Raw genomic sequence first — 24,763 nt, 5'->3', positions numbered from 1 at the left:
GGAAAGCCAGGAAGAGAGGTAGAGAAGAGGCTGGGGAATGTCATTTAGGTGAAACTGCCAAGCTCTTTCATATTAACTCATTAATTCTCAAGTGTTCAATTCTGCAATATTTCAAAGAAATTGATACAGGCGTATTAAAATAGGTTGTAAAACATAATCTAGAGTTTATTATATAATTTATTATCATTAATAATATTAGTGATAATCACTAATAATATTAATGTTTATCACTAATCTTTCACCTATTGTTTTCCTCAAACTATCACTCATAAATATTTATTTCAAAGTTTCTATAAGTAATATATTTGTGGCTCAGTTTTTTAGGTGTTCCTTAAATAGGACAATGGGACAAAATGGGGCAAACTGAGGAACAGGAGCTATATTGTATAAGTAAGTGGGCACAATTTCTAAATAGAAGAAATTTGATAAGATTGGTTTTCAAAAGGCAGTTCTGGTAGAAGACTTTTTTTTTTTAAGTGAGAGATGGAAAGGTCCAGAAAAAAAGGAATGGGAAGCCAGGATCAAGAAATAAGGATTTAAAAACTGGAAGCCCCAGGAAGATGGGAAGGAAAGAGACAAGGAAATTACCAGCAGCATTTGGTAGGAGGGAAGTTTGAATGAATCCCTAATCCCATTAGCCAAGTTAGAGAAGCAGAAGGAGAAGGGAACTTGATCAGGTGGTATGCTGTAGCAGGAGGATAAAGGTAAGCAAATACAGAGGTAATAGGAGATGATGATGAATTTTTATTTTGAATCAATTGCCCCTTGTTATCCAGAGGGGAATGGTTCCAGGATTCCCCAAGGAGTCCAGAAACCACATATGCTGAAGTTCTTCTATAAAATGATATAATATTTACATATATTTTTCAACACCCTCCCATATACTTTAAATCATCTCTAGATGACTACAATATCAGATACATTGTAAAAGCTAGGTAAATAGTTGTTGTGCTATAATGTTTAGAGAATAATTACAAGAAAAAAAAGTCTGTACATATTCAGCTTTAATGCAACCATCATAGACTTAACTACACTTTTTGTTTGTTCTGGTACTAGGGATTGCACCCAAAAAGGGATTTACCAGTGAGCTATATTCCCAATTCTTTTTTATTTTTAACTCTGTGGCAGGTTCTCACTAAATTGCTGAGGCTGACCTCAAAACTTGAGGTCCTCCTGCCTCAACCTCCTGAGTTATTAAAATTGTAATTACAGACATGTACCACCACACTTAGCCTTAACTACATTTTTGATATGCAGTTGGTGAAGTTTATGGATGCAAAGGCAAACTGTACTATCAGAAATGTCTCTGAAACATCCCTGTGGAAATGTTCAATTATTGAGAATGATGAAGATTCTGAGATTCTGAAAAAGGAATTACAAACAGAGGGTGATGGTATCAAGTTGGTGACTTGGAATTGAGTTATTCAAAAAATATTTGAGTTGCTAATACTGAAAAAGCATTAGACCCTAGAACACACTAAAAAAAAAAAGATTAAAGACCTTGCCTTTAATTAGTTCTCAACACAACTGTGGAGAAAAGATATATACTTCTTGGGGGAAAGGCTATGAAAGTGTAGGATTTCAGGGTAGTGTGCCTCTGCATACCCTTGTCACACTTACCAGGGAAGGAACTGCTCACATGGCCCTCAGAGTCAGGTAGTATTTATAACTATTATAATGAACCAGAACTTGCAACTTAAGAGTGATCATATACAAAAGTAGGAAAATAACAATCTAAGGATAAAAACCTAGCTTATGTGATATATGGAATGGATATTTTCTGGATGGTTATAGTGTTTGGGGGCTGTTTTTTGTTTTTGTTTGATACCAGGAATTGGACCCAGGGGCACTGAACCATATCTCCAGCTCTTTTTAATTTTTATTTTGAGACAGGTTCTCACTAAGTTGCTAAGGGCCTAACTAAATTGCTAAAGCTGGCCTCAAACTTGTGATCCTCCTGCCCCAGAGTGGCTTGGGATTACAGGCTTGTGCCAACATGCCCTAGTAACTAGCTTCTTTATTTCAAATTCTCCTCAGCCAAATTACTCCCATCTCTGGCTAAATCTTTCAGAAATGAAATTCCTAAGCATAGCTTCATGTAGCAGCTCTGGAGCCAGTGACCTAGCTGAATCCTGGTGTCACTGTTTATCGGTCAGGTGACCTTGGGAAGGTTACATATACTCTCTGTGCCTCAAATTCCATATCTGTGAATGAAGGTAATGATAGTACCTTCCTCAGAGGGTTATTCTAGAGAATAAATATATGGGGAGCACTGCTTGACTGATAATGATTATTAAATATTCTTTCAAAGAAGGCGGGTAGAGGAAATGGGGAGAGGTTACCCAAAGGGAACTAAGTTACAGTTAGATAGGAGTAAGGAGTTCTGGTGTACCATTGTATAGTGGGGTGACTATAGATAATGGTAATGTAATATATATTTCAAAAAGCCATGAGAGAAGATTTTGGAAGTTTTTACCATAAGAAAATGATAAATGAGATATATATGCTTAAACATTATATCATGTATATAGGTATCAAAATATCACATGGCACACCATTAGTAAAATAATAATAATTTTTTGGACAAGGTGGGGAGTTGAAAAGATGAGGCATCAGCTTCATCTGCTTTTCCCAACGCCTTCTTGGGCATGTTGACACCTAAACACAACCTGCAGATATAGAAAGCCCACCCTGTGAGGGAGGAGAAATGTCTAATTTCTGTGTTTTTGAATCTGTTTTTCTTGACTTTTTTAGGGTCTCTCCAGCATCAGAGCTGCTGAGCTTCTGGCTCGGGATGGACCCAATGTCCTCACCCCTCCCAAGCAGACTCCAGAGATTATCAAGTTTCTCAAGCAGATGGTGGGGGGCTTCTCCATCCTTCTGTGGATAGGAGCCATCCTGTGCTGGATTGCATATGGAATTCAGTATGCCAGTGATAATTCTGGATCCCTAGACAATGTAAGCCACCTTCCTGGTTTTGCTTAGCAACAGGGAGGAACATAGTCAGACCCATTAGGTACAAAGGGGACTAGAGGCAGGAATTCTCCCAGCTGTAAAACAATAGATATCTGAACTACTACTACTTCTTCTTTTCTTTCTTTCTTTCTTTTTTTTTTTTTTTTTGTGTGTGTGTGTGCATGCACACATGTGGTGCTAGGGATTGAACCCAAGGCTACATGCATGCTTGGCAAGTGCTGTACCACTTAGCTACCCATGTAAGCTATAACTATCCCTGGATACCTGAGTTTTTCATATCTCAGAGGCCGCATGAGCATGAGTTTTAAAAGAGACAGAACACCCGAGTTTCTAAAGGAAAAACAAATCTTTATACCTATGAAATATTTTGGAGCTCTCTTTCCTCAAAGCTAATTTTGCCCTTTACAATGGGGACAGTTATGCCTACTAAGAACTGAGTGCCATACCCTCAAAACTGAATCTTCTGATACCATGCTAAAGAAGAAAGCCAAACGTTGTATGAGGCCACTGATATGAAATGTCCAGATATGCATGTCCCTGGGGACGGGGCATGTCAGTTGCCAGAACTAGTGATGGGAACCAGGTGTGATTATTGAAGGGTATAATGGACTACAAGTGTTTCCAATTTCAAATTTTAGAGGATTTTGGAATATCTACATATACATAATGAGACGTCTTTGGGGTAGTGCCCAAGTGTAAACACAAAATTTGTTTCATGTTCATTTATATATATTTACTTGGCCTGAAGGTAATTTTTTGCAATGTTTTTAGTGTGCCTATGTTGTGACTATGACCCATCCCATGAGGTTGAGTATGGAATTTATCACTTTGGTGTCTTTGGTGCTCAAAACTTTTAGATTTTGGAGCATTCCAGATTTTGGATTTTCAGATTAGGAATGTTCACCTGGTACCTGTTTCTCTTGACTGCTGCCTCTTCTCATGCAGGTGTACTTGGGCTCTGTACTTGCACTAGTTGTTATTTTAACGGGGATCTTTGCTTATTACCAAGAGGCCAAAAGTACCAACATCATGGCCAGCTTCAGTAAGATGATTCCCCAGGTGAGTAGCAACTACCCTCCTCTTGTGATTTTCAGGTGAATAGGTAGGCAGCCTTGGTCCTATCCTGTTTTCTGGGGCTTCTTGGTTGGGCTACCTCTCTCTCTGAACCCCAGTTCCTCACAGGGTTTTGACACTGTCAAGTGAAGAGAGATCCAAGAAATTAGTTTAGTCAAGGGAAAAGCAGAACAGTCATTGCACAACATCCTCTACACCATTTAGAACGTTGTTCAGGGGGTTCCAGAATTTTCCTTCATTGGCAGCTAAGGAGATCCACCTGTGCATCTCTTGTGACTGCTTTCACTTTCAAAGCATGTTGCCCCAAAATGCTCTTATTCCTCCAGCAACCTATATTAGGTGTCCACAGCAGGGAAACCTGGCCTAGGCCCAGAGAATTGTCAAGTGAAGGAAAAAAATCCTGGAGAAAAAGATGTTCCTGCTGTGCTAAAAAAAAGCAGGATACCACCTCATTAAAGTCCTCCCCACTTCAGCAAGGTTATTAAACCTTTCAACTCAGTCTTCATCCTTGATGCCTTGCCAGGTGGCTCACCTTTGATCTACTTTCTTTCTGAGAGGCCCAGCTCCCACTTTGCCATGTCTGCCAAATAACTGCTTTTCCTGCTTTCAATAACAGAGCTCAATTTTAAAATAGTTTTTAGGATCTTCAGACCCTAGGTGACATAGTCTTCAGTTTCATCTGTGCATTCTGACGGTTAATGGATTCCATGCCCCTGTCCTGGGATTCAGTGAAATACAGAAAAAGGAGGAGGGCCAGCATCATCACAGGGTCTGAGATGTTTGTCGTGGTTTTCTTCTGCAGCAAGCTCTTGTTATCCGTGATTCAGAAAAAAAGATAATTCCTGCAGAGCAGCTGGTGGTGGGGGACATTGTGGAGATTAAAGGAGGAGACCAGATCCCTGCAGACATCAGGCTGCTGTCTTCTCAGGGGTGTAAGGTGAGCATCAGGGAACACCCACCTTGAAGCTCCTGCTCAGAGCTGACAGGTGTTCTGTTCTTTCCCAATCTTGGTAGAAGAGGCAGGAAACAAGGTGCCTAATTTTGAGTTCTTTTCAAAATTTCTTCTAGGTAGATAATTCGTCTCTCACCGGGGAATCTGAGCCCCAGTCTCGTTCAACTGAGTTTACCCATGAAAACCCCCTGGAAACAAAGAACATAGGCTTCTATTCTACAACCTGTTTGGAAGGTAAGACCAGTGGTCTGACCTGTACCACTTCTCCTTCTCAGGCCTGATGTTTTTGTCTCTCCTGTCCCTTGGTATAAATATTTACCCAGAGGAAACATGGAAGTGAAGGTTCCAGAGGACCAATGTTGGCCTTTATAATATCATGTGCTGATTGCATAAGCCACCAGAGAGGGCTGTCGGTAGGACTCCTGGAGTAAAATGTCTACTTCCCCTATAGGCACAGCAACCGGCATGGTCATCAACACAGGTGACCGCACCATCATTGGTCGAATAGCCTCCTTGGCTTCAGGTGTTGGAAATGAGAAGACGCCCATTGCCATTGAGATCGAGCACTTTGTTCACATTGTGGCAGGCGTGGCCATCTCCATTGGCATCATTTTCTTCATCATCGCGGTGTCCATGAAGTACCGTGTCCTGGACTCCATCATCTTCCTCATTGGCATCATTGTGGCCAATGTTCCTGAGGGCCTCCTGGCCACTGTCACTGTGAGTCCACACTGTTAGGCAGCCTATATTTCCATAGTGTTGGCACCTACCATTGCTGCTAGGGAGGCTCCTACCCACAAACTACAGCCCCCTTTCAACAACATATCCTCCCTACCAGGGACCACCATGGAACATTCTGAATAGACTGTTTCTTACAGGAACTGATTGAGACTACCACTTACAGGTTTTTCTAGACCCCTAAATGCCTTTCCCACATTTCTTTAAAACAACAACAACAAAAATCTTCCTTGGTAGTTTCCACAACCTAGGAATTGGACACATTCTCTCTTCCTTCTCTCAGGCAAAAAAAAAAAAAAAAAAAAAAAAAAATCCTCTATTTCTTTTCTGTAGAAGAATTCAGCCCTGTTCTTCTTGTCTCTCCCTGTGTTAAGGACCATCTCATTCAGTCCTCAGATAAAAGGCTTCTCCCAGTCTGTGTCTTGTAGGCCCACAGGGTCGGGGAGGAGGAATTCACACTCCCATTGTATAATTACAATGGCCTATGTTGCCCTGGCCAAACACAAGAGAAGATGTTTCAAGTCTCTTGTGACTCTAGGAGATAATAATTTGAAGAAAGTTAAAAAAAAAAAAAAAACAACTTTGAGATCTGGAGGTTTCAAAGGATCTTTAAAATAAGGAGCTTGTAAAATGTAACACTGGGGCTAGCACTGTAGTCAGTGGTACCAATACTTGCCTAGTACGTGTGAAACCCTGGGTTCAATTCCCCACTACCTTAAAGAAAAAAAAAAACACACAAATGTTTCTTAAGGTCCCAAAGCAACATGTGAGTCCTTGAGGACAACCTCTTTGGTCTATAATAGTCAAGGTCTCTCTTACCCATTCATGCTCATGAGTGACAGGGGCTAGGTGGCTAAAGTTTCCCCACCACCCCTCACTCCATCCCCCAGTGCTGGGGATCAAATCTAGGGCCTCTGCCTGTTAGGTAAGTGCTTTACCACTGAGCTATACCCCAGCCTTCCACATTCCACTTTGGAATTATACATGTTCCCAAACTGCAGCCATGCAGTCTGTCTGTTATCTGTGGGGCCCCAGAAGCATTTTCTTCAAGGAATGAAGGGACAAGAATACTATCCCATATTTAATTTAAGAAAAAATATTGTGGCTTATAAGGTTTTTGGTAGCTTTTAAGTCACTAGACAAACCTTGCTGCATTGCCAACTATATCTTTGGTCTAAAAATTTTCCAGCTCTCTCCTAAAATCCCAATTACACCTAACTTCTGTGATTGAACCTGAATTCAAAATGATTATTCCCAAAGCCTCCTTTGCTCTTTCCTTTCAGGTTACCCTGTCACTAACAGCAAAACGGATGGCCAAGAAGAACTGCCTGGTGAAGAACCTAGAGGCAGTAGAGACCCTCGGCTCTACCTCCATCATCTGCTCAGACAAGACCGGAACCCTGACCCAGAACAGGATGACTGTGGCCCATTTATGGTTCGACAACCAGATCTTCGTGGCTGACACAAGTGAAAACCAATCAAGTGAGTTTTCTAGGGGGTTTATTCAGACCCAAATTCAGAGACTCAAGCAGAGGGGCTGGCTGAGTATAGCAGCTAGTCTCAAACAGGTTGTGACTTGGGCATGACAGGCCCAGCATTCACAGTGACCACTGGTCTTTCTCTGTGTTCCAGACCAAGCCTTTGACCAAAGCTCTGGAACATGGGCCTCCTTATCCAAAATAATAACATTGTGTAATCGAGCTGAGTTCAAACCAGGACAAGAAAGTGTCCCCATCATGAAGGTAAAGCTGCTACAGCTCTTGGTCTAAGCCAGTGCAAGGTCACTTTTTCTGTTCTCTTGGGCACTTGATTTAATTTCTCTAGCTGTGTGAAGTTTGCACTAGTAAGAGCAGATCCCAACTCATAGACAGACATAAAGTTTTCTTCACTCTATCTAGTTATGAGAAATCACAGATGATCTCAGGATACTGGTTTAGGACCTTTTGAAAATTCTCTTATTCCAGAAAATGTATGTGTCTTGAAGTTGCTTTCCTAACTTTTTTACAAGCTAAGTGGAAATAAGCAAAGTTTTGTTTTGTTTTTATTATATAAATGCCATTCACTAAAGTTTAAAGTGTAATTGAATGGAAATAAAAGGATTGATCTTAATATATACTCCTCTTGACTAGAATGTGGTGGCAAATGGAGTGCCAAGAATATTGGAATATTGGAATATAAAATAAACTCTGGGCACCATGGCACATGCCTGTAATCCCAGCAACTCAGGAGACTAAAGCAGGAGGATCACAAGTTTGAGAACAGCCTTACAACTTAGTGAGACCCTATCTCAAAATTAAAAATGAAAGAGGCTGGGCATATAGCTCAGTGACAAAATGCCTCTAGATTCAATTCTCAATTCTGCAAATAAATAAAAAATAAAGTAAAATAAAACTCTTTTTTCCTCTTTCCCTTCTCCCCATCTTTCTCCCCCTCCTCATTCTCTTCTCCTTCTTCTCCTCCCTCTCCCTTTTCCTTCTCTCTCGCCTTCTTACTTCTTCCCTTCTTTATTTTCTCTTTTCCATCTCAGTGAGCCACTGAATCTGTTTTCCTGCCTTTTCCATTTGCCAACTTTTCTTCACTGATTATTCCACTTTCTTGTATTTTTGGTGTGTTTATCACAATACCTTGCATCTAAATAGCTGGACCAACCTCTTCATGGGCTTTGCTGATTCTAGTTAATTCCTTCCCATGTTGGTCATTTTCACATGCCTCTAATTTTCCTCAAATATTGAATGTATCATCACCTAACTTTGCTAAAAATCTTCCTGTGATTCCCTATTTTCTACTTCTTGAGTCTAGATTTCAGCTTGCCTTTCATGGACCTCCAAATCTTGCCACACCCTCTGTGACCAACCGTACCTCCAACACTCACAATGCAACCTTCACTGTCCACTGTGGTATAGCTCAAATCCTCCAGTCCTCATAGAGCTCCCACTTATTTGAAATTTTCTAGTACTGGTAGGTGACAGCACTGTTTTACACTCTTACCATGGTCCGGATTCAGTTATTGATGGTCACATGATAGGCTTGTCTCTTCAGCTAGATGGTAAGCTTAGTCAGGAGACATGTTAGTTCATGTGCTAAAGTCATGTAGGTTCATTAAACACAGTCACATAAGAACCAGAGTATTTGCTGTAAATATTTATTTCTTTTGGTTCCCAGAAAGTCGTGGTTGGAGATGCCTCGGAAACTGCTCTTTTGAAATTCTCAGAGGTCATTTTGGGTGATGTGATGGAAATTAGAAAAAGAAACCGCAAAGTAGCTGAAATCCCTTTTAACTCTACAAACAAATTTCAGGTGAGTTTTTCCTCACAACTGGCAATATTTGTTACCATTGCAACAACACTTCTACTTGCATGTATTCATTGGTTAACCCACAATTTGAATGATACCTGCTTTTAAAAATAGTCTTTGAGATTCAGGGTCAGAGCATCTGGTAAGCCCAAGTCAATGTTTCTTTGTTAGCCTCCTTATTTCCCTGAAATAGAGAAAAACAGAAAGGCAAAGACATGATCAGGGTCTGCTGCTTCTGTAAATGATCCATCTATATTACAAATTGTGTGTGTGTGTATGTGTGTGTGTGTGTTTCAAACACACACCATTACCATCTTTTGCACAAAGGATACACACAAAGGATCAATGAGAGATGGAAAAAGTGGGTAAAACTAACACTTATTGCTTAACTAGTACCCTTACTAGATCCTATGTATCCTAAAGTTTTATAACCATGGATTCAATGAACCATGGATCAAAAACAATTGGGAACAAAAAAATTACACAGTCTATTTCTTGCCATTATTCCCAAAACAATAGCATGTACCAGCTGTTTATTTAACATGTATATTGTGTTAGGTAGTATAAGTCACCTAGAGTGCAGAGAATGGGCAGATGTGCATAGGTTTTATGCAAATACTAGATCTTCTTTTTTGGAGGGTATTAGGGATTGAACTCAGTAGCACTCAACCAATGAGTCACATCCCCAGCCCTATTTTGTATTTTCTAATTTAGAGACAAGGTCTCACTGAGTTGCTTAACACCTTACTTTTTGCTGAGGCTAGACGATCCTCCTGTCTCAGCCTACCAAGCTGCTGGGATTACGGGCGTCGGCCACCATGCCTGGCAAGATCATTTTATATGAAAGACCTGAGCATTTGTAATTTTGGTATCCCAGGGAGTACTGAAATTAATCCCTTAAAGATAAGTCTGACTCCAAAATCCATGCATTTTCTACTACACACAGGCTTTGCCCTAAGGAAAATAAGACTCCTCAGATGACTAGTCACATTGTTTTCTGGTTCTAGCCCATGGGCCATTGGTAGGCATTTTTTTCCTAACCACTGCTCAGGAAAAACTTGGCCATCCTTGTTTAATTGTTCTACATTACTCCAGGGATGGACAATAATCAGCCATCTTCATCTTCCTGTTCAGACAAATGACTCTTTGTAGCCCAAGGTCCTGTTACACATGAGAGAATCCCAACCTAAGATGGATGGATCCATACTTGGGCTTTATGTATACAGTGAAGATTCATATGTTGCTTAATGATGGGGATACAATCTTCTAAGAAATGTGTTGTTAGATGATTTCATCATTGTGCAATCATCATAGAGTATACCTACACAAACCTACTACACACCTAAGTTATATGGTAGAGCCTATTGTTCCTAGGCTACAAACCTGTAAAGCATGTTACCATGCTGAATACTGTAGGCAATCCCAACACATGTAAGTACTTGTGTATTTAAACATATCTGAATGGTAAAAATATTAGGCAGTAAGAAATTTTAGCTCCATTATAATCTAAGGGACCATTATGATATATGTAGTCTCTCCCTGACTGAAACATCATTGTGTGGCATACTATGTATGAATAGGATAACCATATGTTTGTAGAAATTTCTGATGATTATCTATCCACCTTTGTTTGGATGAAATTTAGGCTTGATGAAGAACTATTTGTGTCACAAACATCTTCTTTGTCGCTAGTAGCTAGTCATGGTTAGCTAACTAGACAACTAACAAAAATGTATATGATATTAAAGCCAGAAAATTATCTCTTATTTGAAACTTAAGTGAAAATAGAAGGAGTAATGATCATAAGATAACAGCAGTACTAGTAGCTAGTTTGTGCTAATTTCTACATGTATTCAATCATTCATTTTCATAATGACTTTACAAGGTAAGTAGAGGATGAGGAAATTAAGGTATAAAGGATTGGAATACAGCTGGAGAGGGCCAGAGTCAAGATTTCAAGCGGGCTAGGTAGTCCATCCTGGAAAAGTCAAGGATAGATGATCTTTTAAGCAGAAATAAGATTCAGAATGTTCCTGAGGTGCCATCTGCCATGGCAAAGGCATTTTCTGCCATGAGAAATGAGAGTAGGTTCCATGAGGCCTCATGTATAATACATTGGAGTAGAAAGTGAAGCTGGGACCAGAAAGGGGTAAGAGGGCCTATGTGAGCTCCCACAGTAAAGGTCCGCCCAGGTCAATATTGGGGGCCATTAGTGCAACACTGTATACAGTGGCATTGTGGCATTGGAGTTCTATATGTATCATTCAATGGAAGCAAAGAAAGTGGAAAATCTGTATCTTATTGATCTTGGAATAGCCATACTCCAAACAGACTGTCTATGAGAATTTTTTTTTAAATCATCATCTCTTACTAAGTTGCTTAGGGCCTTACTAAGTTTCTTTGCTGAGGCTGGCCATGATCCTGTGACTCTCCTGCCTCAGCCTCCTAGGTTGCTGGGATTACACCACACCCTACTCCATGAGGATATTGTTTAGGGCACATTGAAAAATTAAGAAAATGCTTCATAGTTTTCTATAAAGATGAATGCATGTAATTGAAAAGATTACTCTTTACATCCTCCATGATTCAGGACAGGTACTCTAGAACCTGCTAGCTTGGGTTTAAATGCCAGCCCAGTACCTACTCATGTGTGAACTTGAGCATATCATTGAACCTTCTCTGAACCTCAGTTTCCACCTTCACACATGGTGATAAAAATAGTGCTCAGGGCCTTAGGGTTTTTTGTTAGTTTGCTTGCAGTGTTAAGGTTTGAACCTGGGGCTTCATGCATGCTAAGCAGATGCTCTGCCAGTGAACTATAACACCCGCCCTGCCATATCTTTTGGGAAATGACAGTAATAATAGTTGGGAATATTTTTTGGTTTGAGTTGGGTTGGGTTGGGTTTTGGTTGGTTGGTTGCTGTTGCTGCTGTTTTAATGTCTTTACTTGACCACAAGGAAAAATAATAATTTTTAAAAGCTGGCAACCTATTTGCCTTCTATCATTTCTTTTTCCAATTGAACTCATCTTTAATATCTCTGAGGCCAAGATCTACTGGTGTGGAATCAACTCTTAAACTCAAAATCGTAGCATTTTTCTTTGTATTTTCTACCAAAGACTGCAAATTTCAAAAGCTACCTGGGGCTTGGGGAGCAGAGTTTCCTGAGGCCAACTACAGTGGCACACACCTATAATTCCAGCAACTCAAGAGGATATGGCAGAAGGATCACAAGTTCCAGGCCAGCCTCAGCAATTTAGCAAGGCCTTAACCCTGTCTTAATATAAAACATAAAAAGAGATGGGGATGACCCCGGGGGTAATGACACACACCTGTAATCCCAGCAACTTGGAAGGCTAAGGTAGGAGGATCACAAGTTCAAGGCCAGCTTCAGCAATTTAGAGAAGTCCTAAGAAATTTAAGAGAAATCCTGTCTCAAAATACAAAATAAAAAGGGTTGGGGTTGTAGCTCAGTGGTAAAGTGCACCTGGGCTCAATCCCTGGTACCAAAAATAAAAAAGGGGCTGAGGATATATAGCTCAGTGGTAAAGTACCCCTGGGTTTAATCCCTGGTACCAAAAGTGGAGGTGCTAGGGATGAAGTTCAGTGATAAAGTACCTCTGGGTTCAATCCCCAGTACCAAAAAAAAAATCCTGCTGCTCTCAGAGCTCAGGTCTGAAAGATACTTACCTGCTCACCAGAGGCTGGGAAAGATGGTAAGACACAGAGACTCTGAACTTCAGACTCTCAAGAGCTCCCTGGGAGAGCTTGTTCCAGAAGGAGAGCTACATATGGCCTCCTTAATGCAGTCAGTGTCTGCCTGAAAGACAAGCTTCACTTAGTTTGGAATCCAACTCACTGTGCCCCTCTGAGCCAGGGTCAAGTCTAGGATTCTGCATATTAATTGAACACAAAAATAAAAAGGATAGGATATGCCTAGGGATGTCATTATTCCTCTCCCTCCTTTATACTTTAAAGACATATGGAAAGAAAGGAGTGTGTTTCCCCTTCTTGTCCTATTATTAGTTGGAAGAGCTATGGTAAAGATGCTTTATCTAACATGACCATGGTAAAGATGCTTTATCTATCAAAAATCAGAAGAGCCATGGTAAAGATGCTTTATCTATCAATTCATGACCTCCCAGCTCTCCATACATGAGACAGAGGACCCCAACGACAAGCGCTTCCTCATGGTGATGAAAGGGGCTCCCGAGAGGATCTTGGAGAAGTGCAGCACTATAATGATCAATGGTCAGGAGCAGCCACTGGACAAAAGCACCGCTGCGGAATTCCATACAGCCTACATGGAGCTGGGTGGGCTGGGCGAGCGTGTGTTGGGTGAGTACAGGCCACAGGACCCCTGTCCATCTCCCAGGAGGTATGGAATAGGCGGCCTCATGAGCTAACAGTAGTGTGGTATCACATGGGTCATATAGTCATATAAAGAAGGACACAAAAGGCTAGGGGTATACCTCAGTGGCAGAGCACATTTGTGAAACACTGTCTCTCATGTTTGATCTCCAGCACTGCAAAAAATATACACATATATGATAAACAGGATGTAACATATAAAAATGTGATGACACCAAGGAGAATGGAGTCACTTGTAGACAAGCAAAATCAAAGACTTTATGGAAAGAGTTCACATTCCAAAACTGAGCCTTGAATGGTGGTATTCAGAGAGGTGGGGTAGAGTATCCATGTAGAAGAAACAACAAAGGCCAAGCAGAGGTAGAAAGGGATAGGATTTATGCATGCAGGATGAAGCTACCCAGTTCCTACAGACCTGCAGGGTAAATGAGATGGCGCAGGTATGTGAAGAAGGGCTGGAAAATAGATTGGAGATCAGGTTATGGAGCCCTTGAATATGTTGCAAAGAATTGGGGTTTCATCCTGCAGTTAGTAAAGAACACCCTAGTCTTGAAGCAAGGGGGAGCTGGTTAGAGTTAACAGTACTTCTTAAGGATAATCTTTGGTGGTAGTAAGGAGACCTAAATCTCAGCAGGAGGTGATTGTATTCATTCAGGTAAAGGGGGTGGGAATTTGATGCAAGGCTGCAGGAATGCAAAGGAGAGGTCAGGTGCCAGAGCCTTCGTGGAGGCAGAGTGGTTAAGATTTAGTAACAGATTAGACAAGAATACTGACAAAAAATGATTTAGCCTTCCATTTCGCAAGTAGGAATAAAAGTAATGTCAGTAACTGAAATAGGGCATGTTAGTGGTGGAAGGAACCTTAAAAGTAGAGCCACTGTGGTAAATGAAGGGGTTTCATGGGAGACAATGTGGTTCATTGTCAGAATCATGGATTGACCAAATGGCACCTCCTGTTCAGAACCACATAATGATGAATTCAAGGAAACAGAAGCTCACAGTTGAAGGATAAAGCTCATTAATCACAGGAAAATGCTTACCAATAGATATGGAATCCATGGAATGTGTTTCTAAAAGGTATATGAGTTTGTAAAGCAGATAAAATCTACAAATGAGCTGTTAGTGATTTAAGTATGCCCTAAGTAACCCACAGCACCAAGTAATCTTTTCAACACAGGGTTAGTCCCTATCTGATAGAGTCATTCCGAGATCCTCATGTTTGACCACTCAAAGTCTGGTTTACTGAAGTGTGTAAAGCAGCGGGCCATGCTGAGAACTAATTTGGTGTAAAAGCCAAGGAGAGGGTCACCCAAACTGGGAGGTCCCACCAGATATAGGAATGCCTTTATACCCCAACCTGAGACAGGCTAATGCCTAGGAGACAAGGATGGGTCTACCCCATTCCTAATGGTTTTTCTCTTGTACTGTGTGTGTGTGTGTGTGTGTGTGTGTGTGTGTGTGCTGGTGGTGCTGAGATTGAACATGGGGCCTCACACATGCTAAGCAGGCACTCTGCCACTGAGCTGTACCCCAGCCCTCTTGTACTTATCTTAATGAAGGACTAGACTTCTTAACATTCTCCAGACACCCTGAGTTCTTTCCTCATTTTGTGCAGGAGCATGTGTTGGTTTCTCTATGGAAAATGGCCTTCCAACCCCTGGGAAACCTCTCCTGACTCTCTAGATATCTGAAGTGTTGCTCTACTCTGCAATCCATAGCATGTCTCTTGATGATTTGTCTCTTTAGTGCTCTGTTGGCCCACTAAATGGAGACGTCAGAATAAAATGCTATCCATTTTATTTGTCTTGGTCTTTATATCTCTAGAACATAGCATAGAACCAATTGAGCACACACTAAATTATTTTTGGATGAAATGTGTCTTTCCTAAAGAAAACATATATTATGGAATTGAAGGATTTAAACGATTCTGGTATATGACTACTTTATTGGTAAAGTAGTCAAGGATTGAGAATGTATCAACATGTTTGCCCTTTCCTTTTATTGTTTTTGTTTGTTTGTTTTTTTGGTGCTGAGAATTTAACCCACACACTCTACCACTGAGCTACACGCCCCCAGGCCTCCTTTCCTTTTGTCATTCCTTATCCAGTTTCATTGACTTCCAAATTCATGTCCATTCCAGGTTTCTGTCATCTCTACCTGCCAGCAGACAAGTTTCCAGAGACCTACTCATTTGATACAGACACCATTAACTTTCCTACCTCCAACCTCTGTTTTGTGGGGCTCTTGTCGATGATAGATCCCCCTCGGTCTACTGTGCCAGACGCAGTTACCAAATGCCGGAGTGCAGGGATCAAGGTGGGAGTTATTTTCCTGATTCAAGAAGCCCTCCATTTATGTTGCAACACTTTATCAGAATATTGTTGTAGGATATGGTCAGTATTTAGGTCTACTCAAGTAAATGTCATAATGCCCCCTTTTTGAGTCCCTATCTTCACTGTGTTCAGATTTCAGTAACTGTCTCATAAAAGCAAAATTATTGTATCTATGTGGAATGAACCACCACAGAAACTATGGCAAGAAGAATCTCCCAGTGCCATGAATTAGCCATGTCTTACCCTAGACCATGATAGATAATAAAAGATTTTACTAGTCTTGAGGTTTAGCCTCCATAATCCATTTATTGTCATGATATTTAAGCCAAAATATGAATTCTATTACCATATTACCATATTAGTATCAAGACTGCTGAAGCTGCTCAGGGTTGTCTCAAATAGACATCTATAGGCCTCCTCACAAATACAGTGACATGGAAGTAGAAGAGTGTCCTTCAATGTCAGAGGAAGAAATCTAAGAAGCCCAGGAGCAAAGGTAGACTCAATGGGATCAGTGTGTCCTTCATAGTACTTGTGTCTTAGATCAAAATTGTCCATAGGGAAAACAATAGCTATAGGGAAAACAATAGCTATTGCTAACAATATTCTACCTAGTCCTGGCAGAGATGGTATGGAATGGTATGGAACCATTGTCCCTACTTTGGCCAGCCAAATTCCTCATTATCCACAAGTCATTGTTATCTGTGTTCTAGGTTATTATGGTTACAGGTGATCATCCCATCACAGCCAAAGCTATTGCCAAGAGTGTAGGGATTATTTCAGCCAACAGTGAAACAGTGGAAGACATTGCAAAACGCCTCAACATTGCTGTGGAGCAAGTTGACAAACGGTAAGCACAGGACCAATATCACAAGTTCTTACCCATGGGGTCTTTTTTGATTCTGGAGCAGATCACCTTTTTGCCAAACACTATCTCAGGGTAATGCTGGGCTGATTTGATCTATAATTCACATATTCATTCATTCATTTCAATTTTTATTATGTATCTGTGCCAGGCACTCTATTGATACCATGAAAATGAACCTTTATGTATTCTTTGTCTGAAATTTCAAAATTCAGTGAAGTATAGCATGGGTAGCTTAACAACAGGAAAAAGTTCTAAGAAATGCAGTTTTATCATTGTATAAACCTCAGAGTATACTTGAGTTCAGGAGTTCAAGACTAGTCTGGGCAACATAGCAAGACCTCATCTCAAAAAATTAAAATTATAGGATTATACATTTTCATACAAATTGCCACACTGAACAGCATAATGAAGTGAATACTTTTGTGAATGTTTTATTTTATCCCCCTCTTTACCTCTGACTTTATGAAGATATAATAATATAGTCTGGCAGCTGTAAAAGGGCAAGAAAACATTCTTTCCTTTCCACTTTACCTTATTTTTTACAAGCAGTTATGTAGACTTGTGGTTTGAGTCAAGTGCTAAAATTGCAGTATTTAGCACCAAGAGGGGAAAAACAAAATTTGAAAAACTAAAATTTACATAAACTTAAAGAAAAAAGGCAGATTTGAGATTTGAAGGCTAAAATGTGGAGTTTTAGCCAAGGGAAACTGAGGTGAGAGATGCCTATTCCTACAAGGAAGATCTGTGCAGTCCTTGGGGCAGTGGAGGTATGGGGTCTCCATTTGGGAGGCTGAGGAGGAGAGCCAAGAGGAGGTAAAATTCAACCGCACAGGCCCACACACTGGCCTTCCTGACAATCCAATTTAAGAATTCTGGAGTCTGACAGGAGCATGGTAGAAAATTCATGAAGAGTTTAACTAAGGAATGGTTTTTAAAATCAAGTCAGATATTTAAAATCAAGAATCCCTAAAGTCAGATGCATAGGCACAGGCCTATAACCCCAGAGACTCAGGAGGCTGAGGCAAGAGAATCACAAGTTGGAGGCCAGCCTCAGCAACTTGGTAAGACTCAGTTTCAAAATAAAAAAATTTTAAATCCCTGTTATAATATCTAGTTGGGGTTACAGGCTTATGTCACCATGCCCTGCAGAACCTTATTTGTATAGTCAGCAGACAATAAATTTTGCTCAAAGAAGACTTCCTGGGGCTGGGAATGTGGCTCAACTGGTAGCGCACCCGCCTGGCATTCGCGAGGCACTGGGTTCAATCCTCAACACCACATAAAAATAAAAATAAAGACATTGTGTCCACCTAAAAATAAAAAATACTTCCTCCTACAGAGCACATTGCACACAGTAGCCTTCTATAAACCTGAAATAACAGCAAAGAATTATTACCTATGTGTATTGATACAAGAGAATTTCAGGACCCATTTTTTATTTTTATTTTATTAATTTATTTATTTATTGTGGAGTTAGGAACTAAACCCAGGGCCTCAATCAGTATAAGGAAGAACTCCACCACTGAGCTAAATACCCCGCCCTGAACAGGCAGATTTTTGACTTTCCTTTTCCTTGCCCCCCCACCCCATGAAGCATCACTTCCTATCCATTCCTGCAAAGAAAAGGCTACTTGGCATTTGATTCCTAGGATACCAGGAAATGGCCTTATTTTTTAGCCTCAGTTTACTATTTTGAAATGAAGACCAAAGTGTCCCTAGTACCTATCATCAGTAAGACCTCACTAGACATCAAGTGTCAAAGATGTTGTATTCTATGTGATGACATTAAAGAAGCTTACTGTTGCCCATAACAGTGTTTCAACCTAAGATCTGGCTTTGTGCCTCACTTACTTTCTTCTGGCCCTTGTAGGGATGCTAAAGCTGCTGTGGTGACTGGCATGGAGCTGAAAGATATGAGCCCAGAACAGCTGGATGAACTCTTAGCCAACTACCCAGAAATTGTCTTTGCCCGAACATCCCCTCAACAGAAGCTGATCATTGTGGAGGGTTGTCAGAGGCAGGTGGGTGGATGACTGATCAAACCCATCCTGTCCATGGGCAAATGCAGAGCAGAGATCAGGTGGTCTGATACCCTGTCCTCTTTTGAAACCCTGGCATGGCCACATATTCTCCGTCTCTCTGCATTTTATCATGAGTACCTGGGGTGTCTGACAGCCAGGCATTTGCACTGTTGGTAGGTGTGGATGTAGAAAATTTAGAAGTGTAAAAATATAACACAAAATATGTGAAGGCATAAGATATCCCTGGGGATTTTTGAGGACTTTTTTTCATTTGCACCTATATACTTCCCATATACTTTAAATCTTTAGATTTCTTCAAATACCTAAATACAATGTAAGTGCTATGAAAATAGTTTTATACCATATTGTTTAGGGAACCATGACAAGAAAAGATTCCATGCATGTTCTGTTTCCAATATTTTCTATTCTCAGTTGGTTGAATCTGCAGATATGGAACCCACCAGTATGGTGGGCCAACTATGCAAGACACCTCTGTTTACTTGTCACACTCATTGGTTTTGTTTGGTTTTGTTTTTTCATGTAAACACACCTTGTTTGGAGCTCCTTGATCTTGTTTCTGAGATTTCCCATCTTTATTTTTCTTCCCAATGGGCCCTTCATTTGAGCTCTAGTAGTCCTTACAACTCAAATTGAAAGGCAGGTCATGTTTTTCTTGTTCATCCTATGACCCTTAGACCTACTTTGTCTCATTTTTCCACTGGGTACCCATAGGATGCAGTTGTTGCTGTGACAGGAGATGGAGTAAATGATTCTCCAGCTCTAAAGAAAGCAGACATTGGGATTGCCATGGGGATAGCAGGTTCCGATGCTGCCAAAAATGCAGCCGACATGGTCTTGCTGGATGACAACTTTGCATCTATAGTCACAGGAGTGGAGGAAGGTGAGTGAGCGTCTCGGGGTGTCTTCCCAAGGACTGGAGTTGCCTGGGGGACTAGAAGCAAGTCCTATAATGAGACATCTTTGTCTAGGCCGCCTGATCTTTGACAACCTAAAGAAGACTATTGCATATACCCTGACCAAGAACATTGCTGAACTTTGCCCCTTTTTGATCTACATCATTGTTGGGCTCCCTCTTCCCATTGGCACCATCACCATCCTGTTCATTGACCTGGGCACAGACATTGTAAGTGGCGCTTAAAGGAATAGAGTCTGATAACCGCCCCAGGGGATATAAAGTTCAGGGTTGTTTCTTTCAAGGGCCATGAGATAGACAATAATAGTCAGTGCTCTTAAACTTCCCTGAAATGGGTTCTGAAGTTCTGCATTGCTAACAAGCTCTCAGGTGACATCAGTTCTGCTAGTCCACAGACCACACTCCAAAGCAAGAGACTTAGGACATTTGTCAAGTGTTTGGAAATTGAAACCACTTCACTCTGGGGATGTAACTTAGTGGTAGAGTGCTTGCCTAGCATGCACAAGGCTCTGTATTCAACCCCAGCCAAAATAAATAAATAAATACCACTTTACTCCATGTAGAACTTTTCAAGAAAAGAGTCTTGGGGTTAGGGATGTAGCTTAGTGGTAGAGCACCTCTCACCAAAAAAGACATGAGTCTTGACCCTCCAAAAAATTATGCCATTGATCAGATCCAGTCCATGACCCTCCTTATTTAGGCAAGGTAAAATAACCACCCAAGTAAATAGTTCCTGTCTTTGTTAGTTAAAGGGCTTCCATATCAGATTCTTTATCTATACACACAGTACAAAGGAACAATTATTAAGACTTATAAAGCTTTATCCAACAATACTGCCACCTAAATCTTCCCATCTTCCAGTATGTATCCATTTAAACAAAGCTTTGTGAAAGTCCCCTATGTGAGTCTGACTTACTCAGGACAAGAAGAAACAGCAACAGAGAAAAAGCTAGATGCACAACACAAAATAGGCCTGTAAATTGCCTCCTTCCCCATCTCATTCTATATAGTACTCAAGTATAATACCTGCATCTCAGAGAAACAAGAGATGTCTTTACCTTTGGGGGTAGTCAAGGTCCCCCCAATAGATAGATCATTTTCCAAGCCCTTTAAGTTTGCTCATTTTTCTCTACTGCAGTGGTTCTCCAAGTGTAATACTTGTTAGAAATGCAAATTCTCTGACCCAAGACTTGACTTCCTAAATCAAGAAGTCTAGAGATGGTGTCCAAGAATCTGTCTTTTAACTGGCCCACTGTGGTGGGACCTATGAGAGGACCAATATTCTAGCATATTGCTTTGGGATCTAGCTACACACCAAAGGGGGAAAGGTGGTACAGGAAATTGTCCCTGGAGAGGAAAAGTAGTTTATGATTTATAATAATCATTGTTTAGAACTAATTATAATATTTAACAATGATTATTATTTAGAATTATTATGTAGAACTACTTATAATATTAAACAATGATTATTTTTTATAATAATCATTGTTTAGAACACATTATGTAATGGTGAAAAATAGAATGATTTTTTAAAGCCAGCTCTTCTTAAAACCATACAGTCTGAATTCCAACTGTTGCCTCTATTGCCTGCACCCTGAATGGACTAGTTCCACATCCCACCACCACTATCTAGCAGACCCCTACCTTTGCTAGGCCATGGTTATTACCATCAGTTTATGGGTAGACAGAGCATTCATTCCAGTATTAAGTTTCCTGGGCCCTCTCCCCCTTTAGATCCCCTCCATTGCCTTGGCCTATGAGAAAGCTGAAAGTGACATTATGAACAGGAAGCCTCGCCACAAGAAGAAAGACAGATTGGTAAACGAGCAACTTGCCATCTACTCTTACCTGCACATTGGTATGATGAGGGAATTTCCTCCTTGTCACACAGGGCCCTCCCTAGAGAATTCATTTGAGTCCTAGGCACAGGCAGAATGTCTTTTTTTCCTTTGGGGTGGGGTTGGATGGCAAGAGAGGCTGAGAGGAGTCCCAGGACAAACAAGGTAATTCTCTGAGGTCATCATATGTCTGTATCTCTTACTCCTTCAGGTCTCATGCAAGCCCTGGGAGCTTTCCTTGTATATTTCACTGTCTATGCACAAGCAGGCTTTTGGCCCACCTCTCTCATTAACCTACGGGTAGAATGGGAAAAAGATGATATGAATGACTTAGAAGACAGCTATGGACAGGAATGGGTAAGTTGAGAGCTCTGTCATCAACACTTAGTTATTACCTCCTTCCATACCCTTCCTGAACCAAGATAGAACCTCTATTTTCCCAAACAGCCTTGAAACAAATTCTAGAAGCTGCTTAGTTAATAGTGTTGGTGGTTCCTCACTGACACTGGTTTAGCCATTGCTGAGACTTAGCCACATTTCTCGAACTAAACCAAAAGTTCACTTTTTTAGTTATCTTTGTCAATGGTGCACAAGCACAACCAGTCCAACAGTTGGGCCAAATAAGTTTCTATCTTTTTCTATTCACCTGATTCAAGGAAAAAGATATTTCTTTCCAAACACAAGGAGGTAGTTCACCCTCAATCTGGCTGAGTTTGGGGAAGGAGTCAAGCTTTATAGAAGGGCAGTGGAATCCCCCTGAAATTCCCCCTCAAGGTCTCACATCTCATCTTTCTCTGCCCATTGACAGACAAGGTACCAGAGGAAATACTTAGAGTGGACAGGCTACACAGCCTTCTTTGTTGGCATCATGATCCAGCAAATAGCAGATCTGATCATCAGGAAAACTCGGAGAAATTCTATCTTCCAACAGGGGCTCTTCAGGTACTTCCTATCCCTGACCTCATATATAACCCACCTATGGCCATACTGTAATGCACAGGTGCTGACTCCAGTGGCATGGTCTGCTGGTACATGATCATGGAGCCATTGGAATTCAGAATCCATTGCTTTTGTGTGTGTTGCAGAAATAAAGTCATCTGGGTGGGAATCGCCTCACAGATAATCATCGCACTGATCCTCTCCTATGGCCTTGGGAGCGTTACAGCCCTGAGTTTTACTATGCTTAGGTGAGTTTGGCTTTAACAGCATAGAGCAAAGAGCCAGTCCCTGTTCTAAGTTGTTCTAAACAAACACTAGGATTCTCACCAGCTCTTCCCAACAAAGTCTTTCCAAAGAAGTCAAACTGATTCCATGCTCTAAGAGCCCAGCCCTTGACCTACCTATTTTCCAAAAGAAGAAATGGGTTTTTCAGGCCTCACTAAGCCATCTCCACCCTCATCCAACAGATTGTGTCAAAGGCAGATGTTGCTTTTAGCAGTCATAGTGAAGGTTAAATAAGGAGTTTTCCAGGTCTATGCTGTATGATTCAATGGATTAGTAATTCTTTTTAGAAAGGTAAGGAAAATGAAGATGAAGCTGCCCTACTCATTGGCCAGGGACTAGACTATCCCTTTGAATAAACTAGGGCTCATCTTCCTCCTCTCTGTTTTCAGGCCTCAGTATTGGTTCGTGGCTATACCACATGCCATCTTGATTTGGGTGTATGATGAAGTGCGAAAACTCTTCATCAGGCTCTACCCTGGAAGTGAGTAATGATGTGGTTTTCTCTCTCTCTCTCTCTCTCTCTCTCTCTCTCTCTCTCTCTCTCTCTCTCTCTCGTGCTGGGGATTGAATCCAGGGCCTCATGCACGCTAGCAAGCTCCCTACCATTAAGCTATACCTCTGGCCCAGCAATATGATTTTTTAACCTCTGTACCTCTTTCCACAGGCTTTCCATTTATTTATTTATTTTTTCTACCTCTACAGGCTGGTGGGATAAGAACATGTACTATTAAGACCACATCACTCTCCAAGTTTCCCAGTAGCATATTGGGAATATTCTTCATCTTCTGGCTACTTACTGGGAGATCTCTTGCAGTACAGACATCATCAAATCTCAAGAGAGACTTTCATATAGAAAACTATATGAAACATACTCATGTTTTGTACTTTAAATCTGATTCAACTGTTTATATAGAATTTTCATCTCTATCTCAATCTCCTTAATTTAAAATATGTGAACTTTTAGGTAGTGGTATAAGGAAAAACATGTTTATATGTATATAAAGTTCACTTTGTTAAATAGTCTAGTGTAACCTGGTATCTGCTGGGGTCTGCCTTAAACCAGGATAGGATTATTCAAACCTCACTCACTCACCCTATAAAGGCACAATGACACCCCCCTCCCGAGATTTCTGTGAATCCTACCAAGAACATATGCTCACGGTCACCATGCTCACAAAAGGCTAACTTAGCTGAATGTTTGTGGGAGGTCAAAGTGGTAGCAGGCATACATCACAGCAGCACAGATGACCTCAGTTTTGACTCTGAGATCTCCTTCAGTTTGTGACAGTTTCCCTGGCCTTGTCACCCTATCCTGTCTCCTGTCACCTTCTCAGCCCTTTCATGTCCCACCCAGAACCCTCTCTATCATCTCCTCCAAACCAAAGCTCCAAGTCCATTTTGTATATCCTAACTCAGAATTCTCAACTCATCAAAGGGAACTTTATTTACCAGGATTAAACCTCAGCAGAGACCACTGTGGATTAAATAGTAATATTTATTTCTTAAAAAACAGCCTCCAGACTCTCTGGCAATGATTTTATGTCAGTCATGTTTTGGTTGTAATTTAGATATATTCATGTGTGACTCACATCATGTTAACAGGTCTGAAGAGGCCTGATTTTTTTTAGTAAAAAATGTTTTCTAAAACTAGATCTCATTGTGGTGTTCTAATTTAATTTGAGTTTTTCTAGGATGCAGAGCACAGTACACAAAAAAGATGCAATGTGATTTCCTTTTATTTATTTAGTTTTTCTCGCTCTTTCCAATCATTTTACTTATCCATGGAAGGTAAGATTTTCCTTCTGAACATTTTCTACATATACTTGCACTCTAGCCTGTGCTTCCATGCTGCCCACAACTCTTAGTCGAGACTCATTTCAGCAGTGGCACCCTAGGGAAAGTCATTTTCACAGCCTTTTCATCAATCACATACCCAGAACTAACTGATTTGATTGAACCTAAAAATTATATTTGGTTAAACTCTTTCCTAATGGTCTCTCCCCTAGTCTTTGACAGGAGGGCATCTGCTGCTGATGGCTCTAGGCTGATAGCTCTGGAACTGGGAAAGGGAAACTTAGAAACACATGTTCTCATGGTTCACTTTTAGAAACATGAAAGAAGTAAGGGAGCCATCATAATTTT

At 40.8% G+C, this 24,763-nt stretch overlaps 1 protein-coding gene across 1 annotated transcript; it reads left to right on the top strand.

Annotated features, from left to right (window-relative positions):
- The first annotated feature begins 2,841 nt into the window (after positions 1-2,841).
- Atp12a (ATPase H+/K+ transporting non-gastric alpha2 subunit) lies at positions 2,842-23,352 on the top strand. The gene is made up of 20 exons (XM_076872071.2): positions 2,842-2,958; positions 3,922-4,035; positions 4,853-4,987; positions 5,119-5,236; positions 5,454-5,722; positions 7,024-7,222; positions 7,373-7,482; positions 8,903-9,037; positions 13,179-13,371; positions 15,544-15,719; positions 16,450-16,586; positions 18,475-18,625; positions 19,358-19,526; positions 19,615-19,769; positions 21,294-21,417; positions 21,609-21,754; positions 22,206-22,339; positions 22,483-22,584; positions 23,011-23,102; positions 23,324-23,352. The coding sequence occupies exons 1-20, from the start codon at positions 2,857-2,859 to the stop codon at positions 23,350-23,352; spliced, it is 2,790 nt and encodes a 929-aa protein (XP_076728186.2). The 5' UTR covers positions 2,842-2,856.
- Positions 23,353-24,763: the final 1,411 nt, after the last annotated feature.

The sequence above is a fragment of the Callospermophilus lateralis genome, chromosome 12 (genome assembly GCF_048772815.1).
Source record: "Callospermophilus lateralis isolate mCalLat2 chromosome 12, mCalLat2.hap1, whole genome shotgun sequence".
Lineage (NCBI taxonomy): Eukaryota > Metazoa > Chordata > Mammalia > Rodentia > Sciuridae > Callospermophilus > Callospermophilus lateralis.
This window is presented reverse-complemented; position numbering and strand designations above follow the sequence as displayed.

Coding starts and splice junctions, on each gene's coding strand:
- Atp12a (XM_076872071.2), top strand. CDS start 2,857: ATGGTGGGGGGCTTCTCCATCCTTCTGTGGATAGGAGCCATCCTGTGC. Junction 2,959..3,921: donor ATTCTGGATCCCTAGACAAT/GTAAGCCACCTT, acceptor CTTCTCATGCAG/GTGTACTTGGGCTCTGTACT. Junction 22,340..22,482: donor TTCCAACAGGGGCTCTTCAG/GTACTTCCTATC, acceptor TGTGTGTTGCAG/AAATAAAGTCATCTGGGTGG.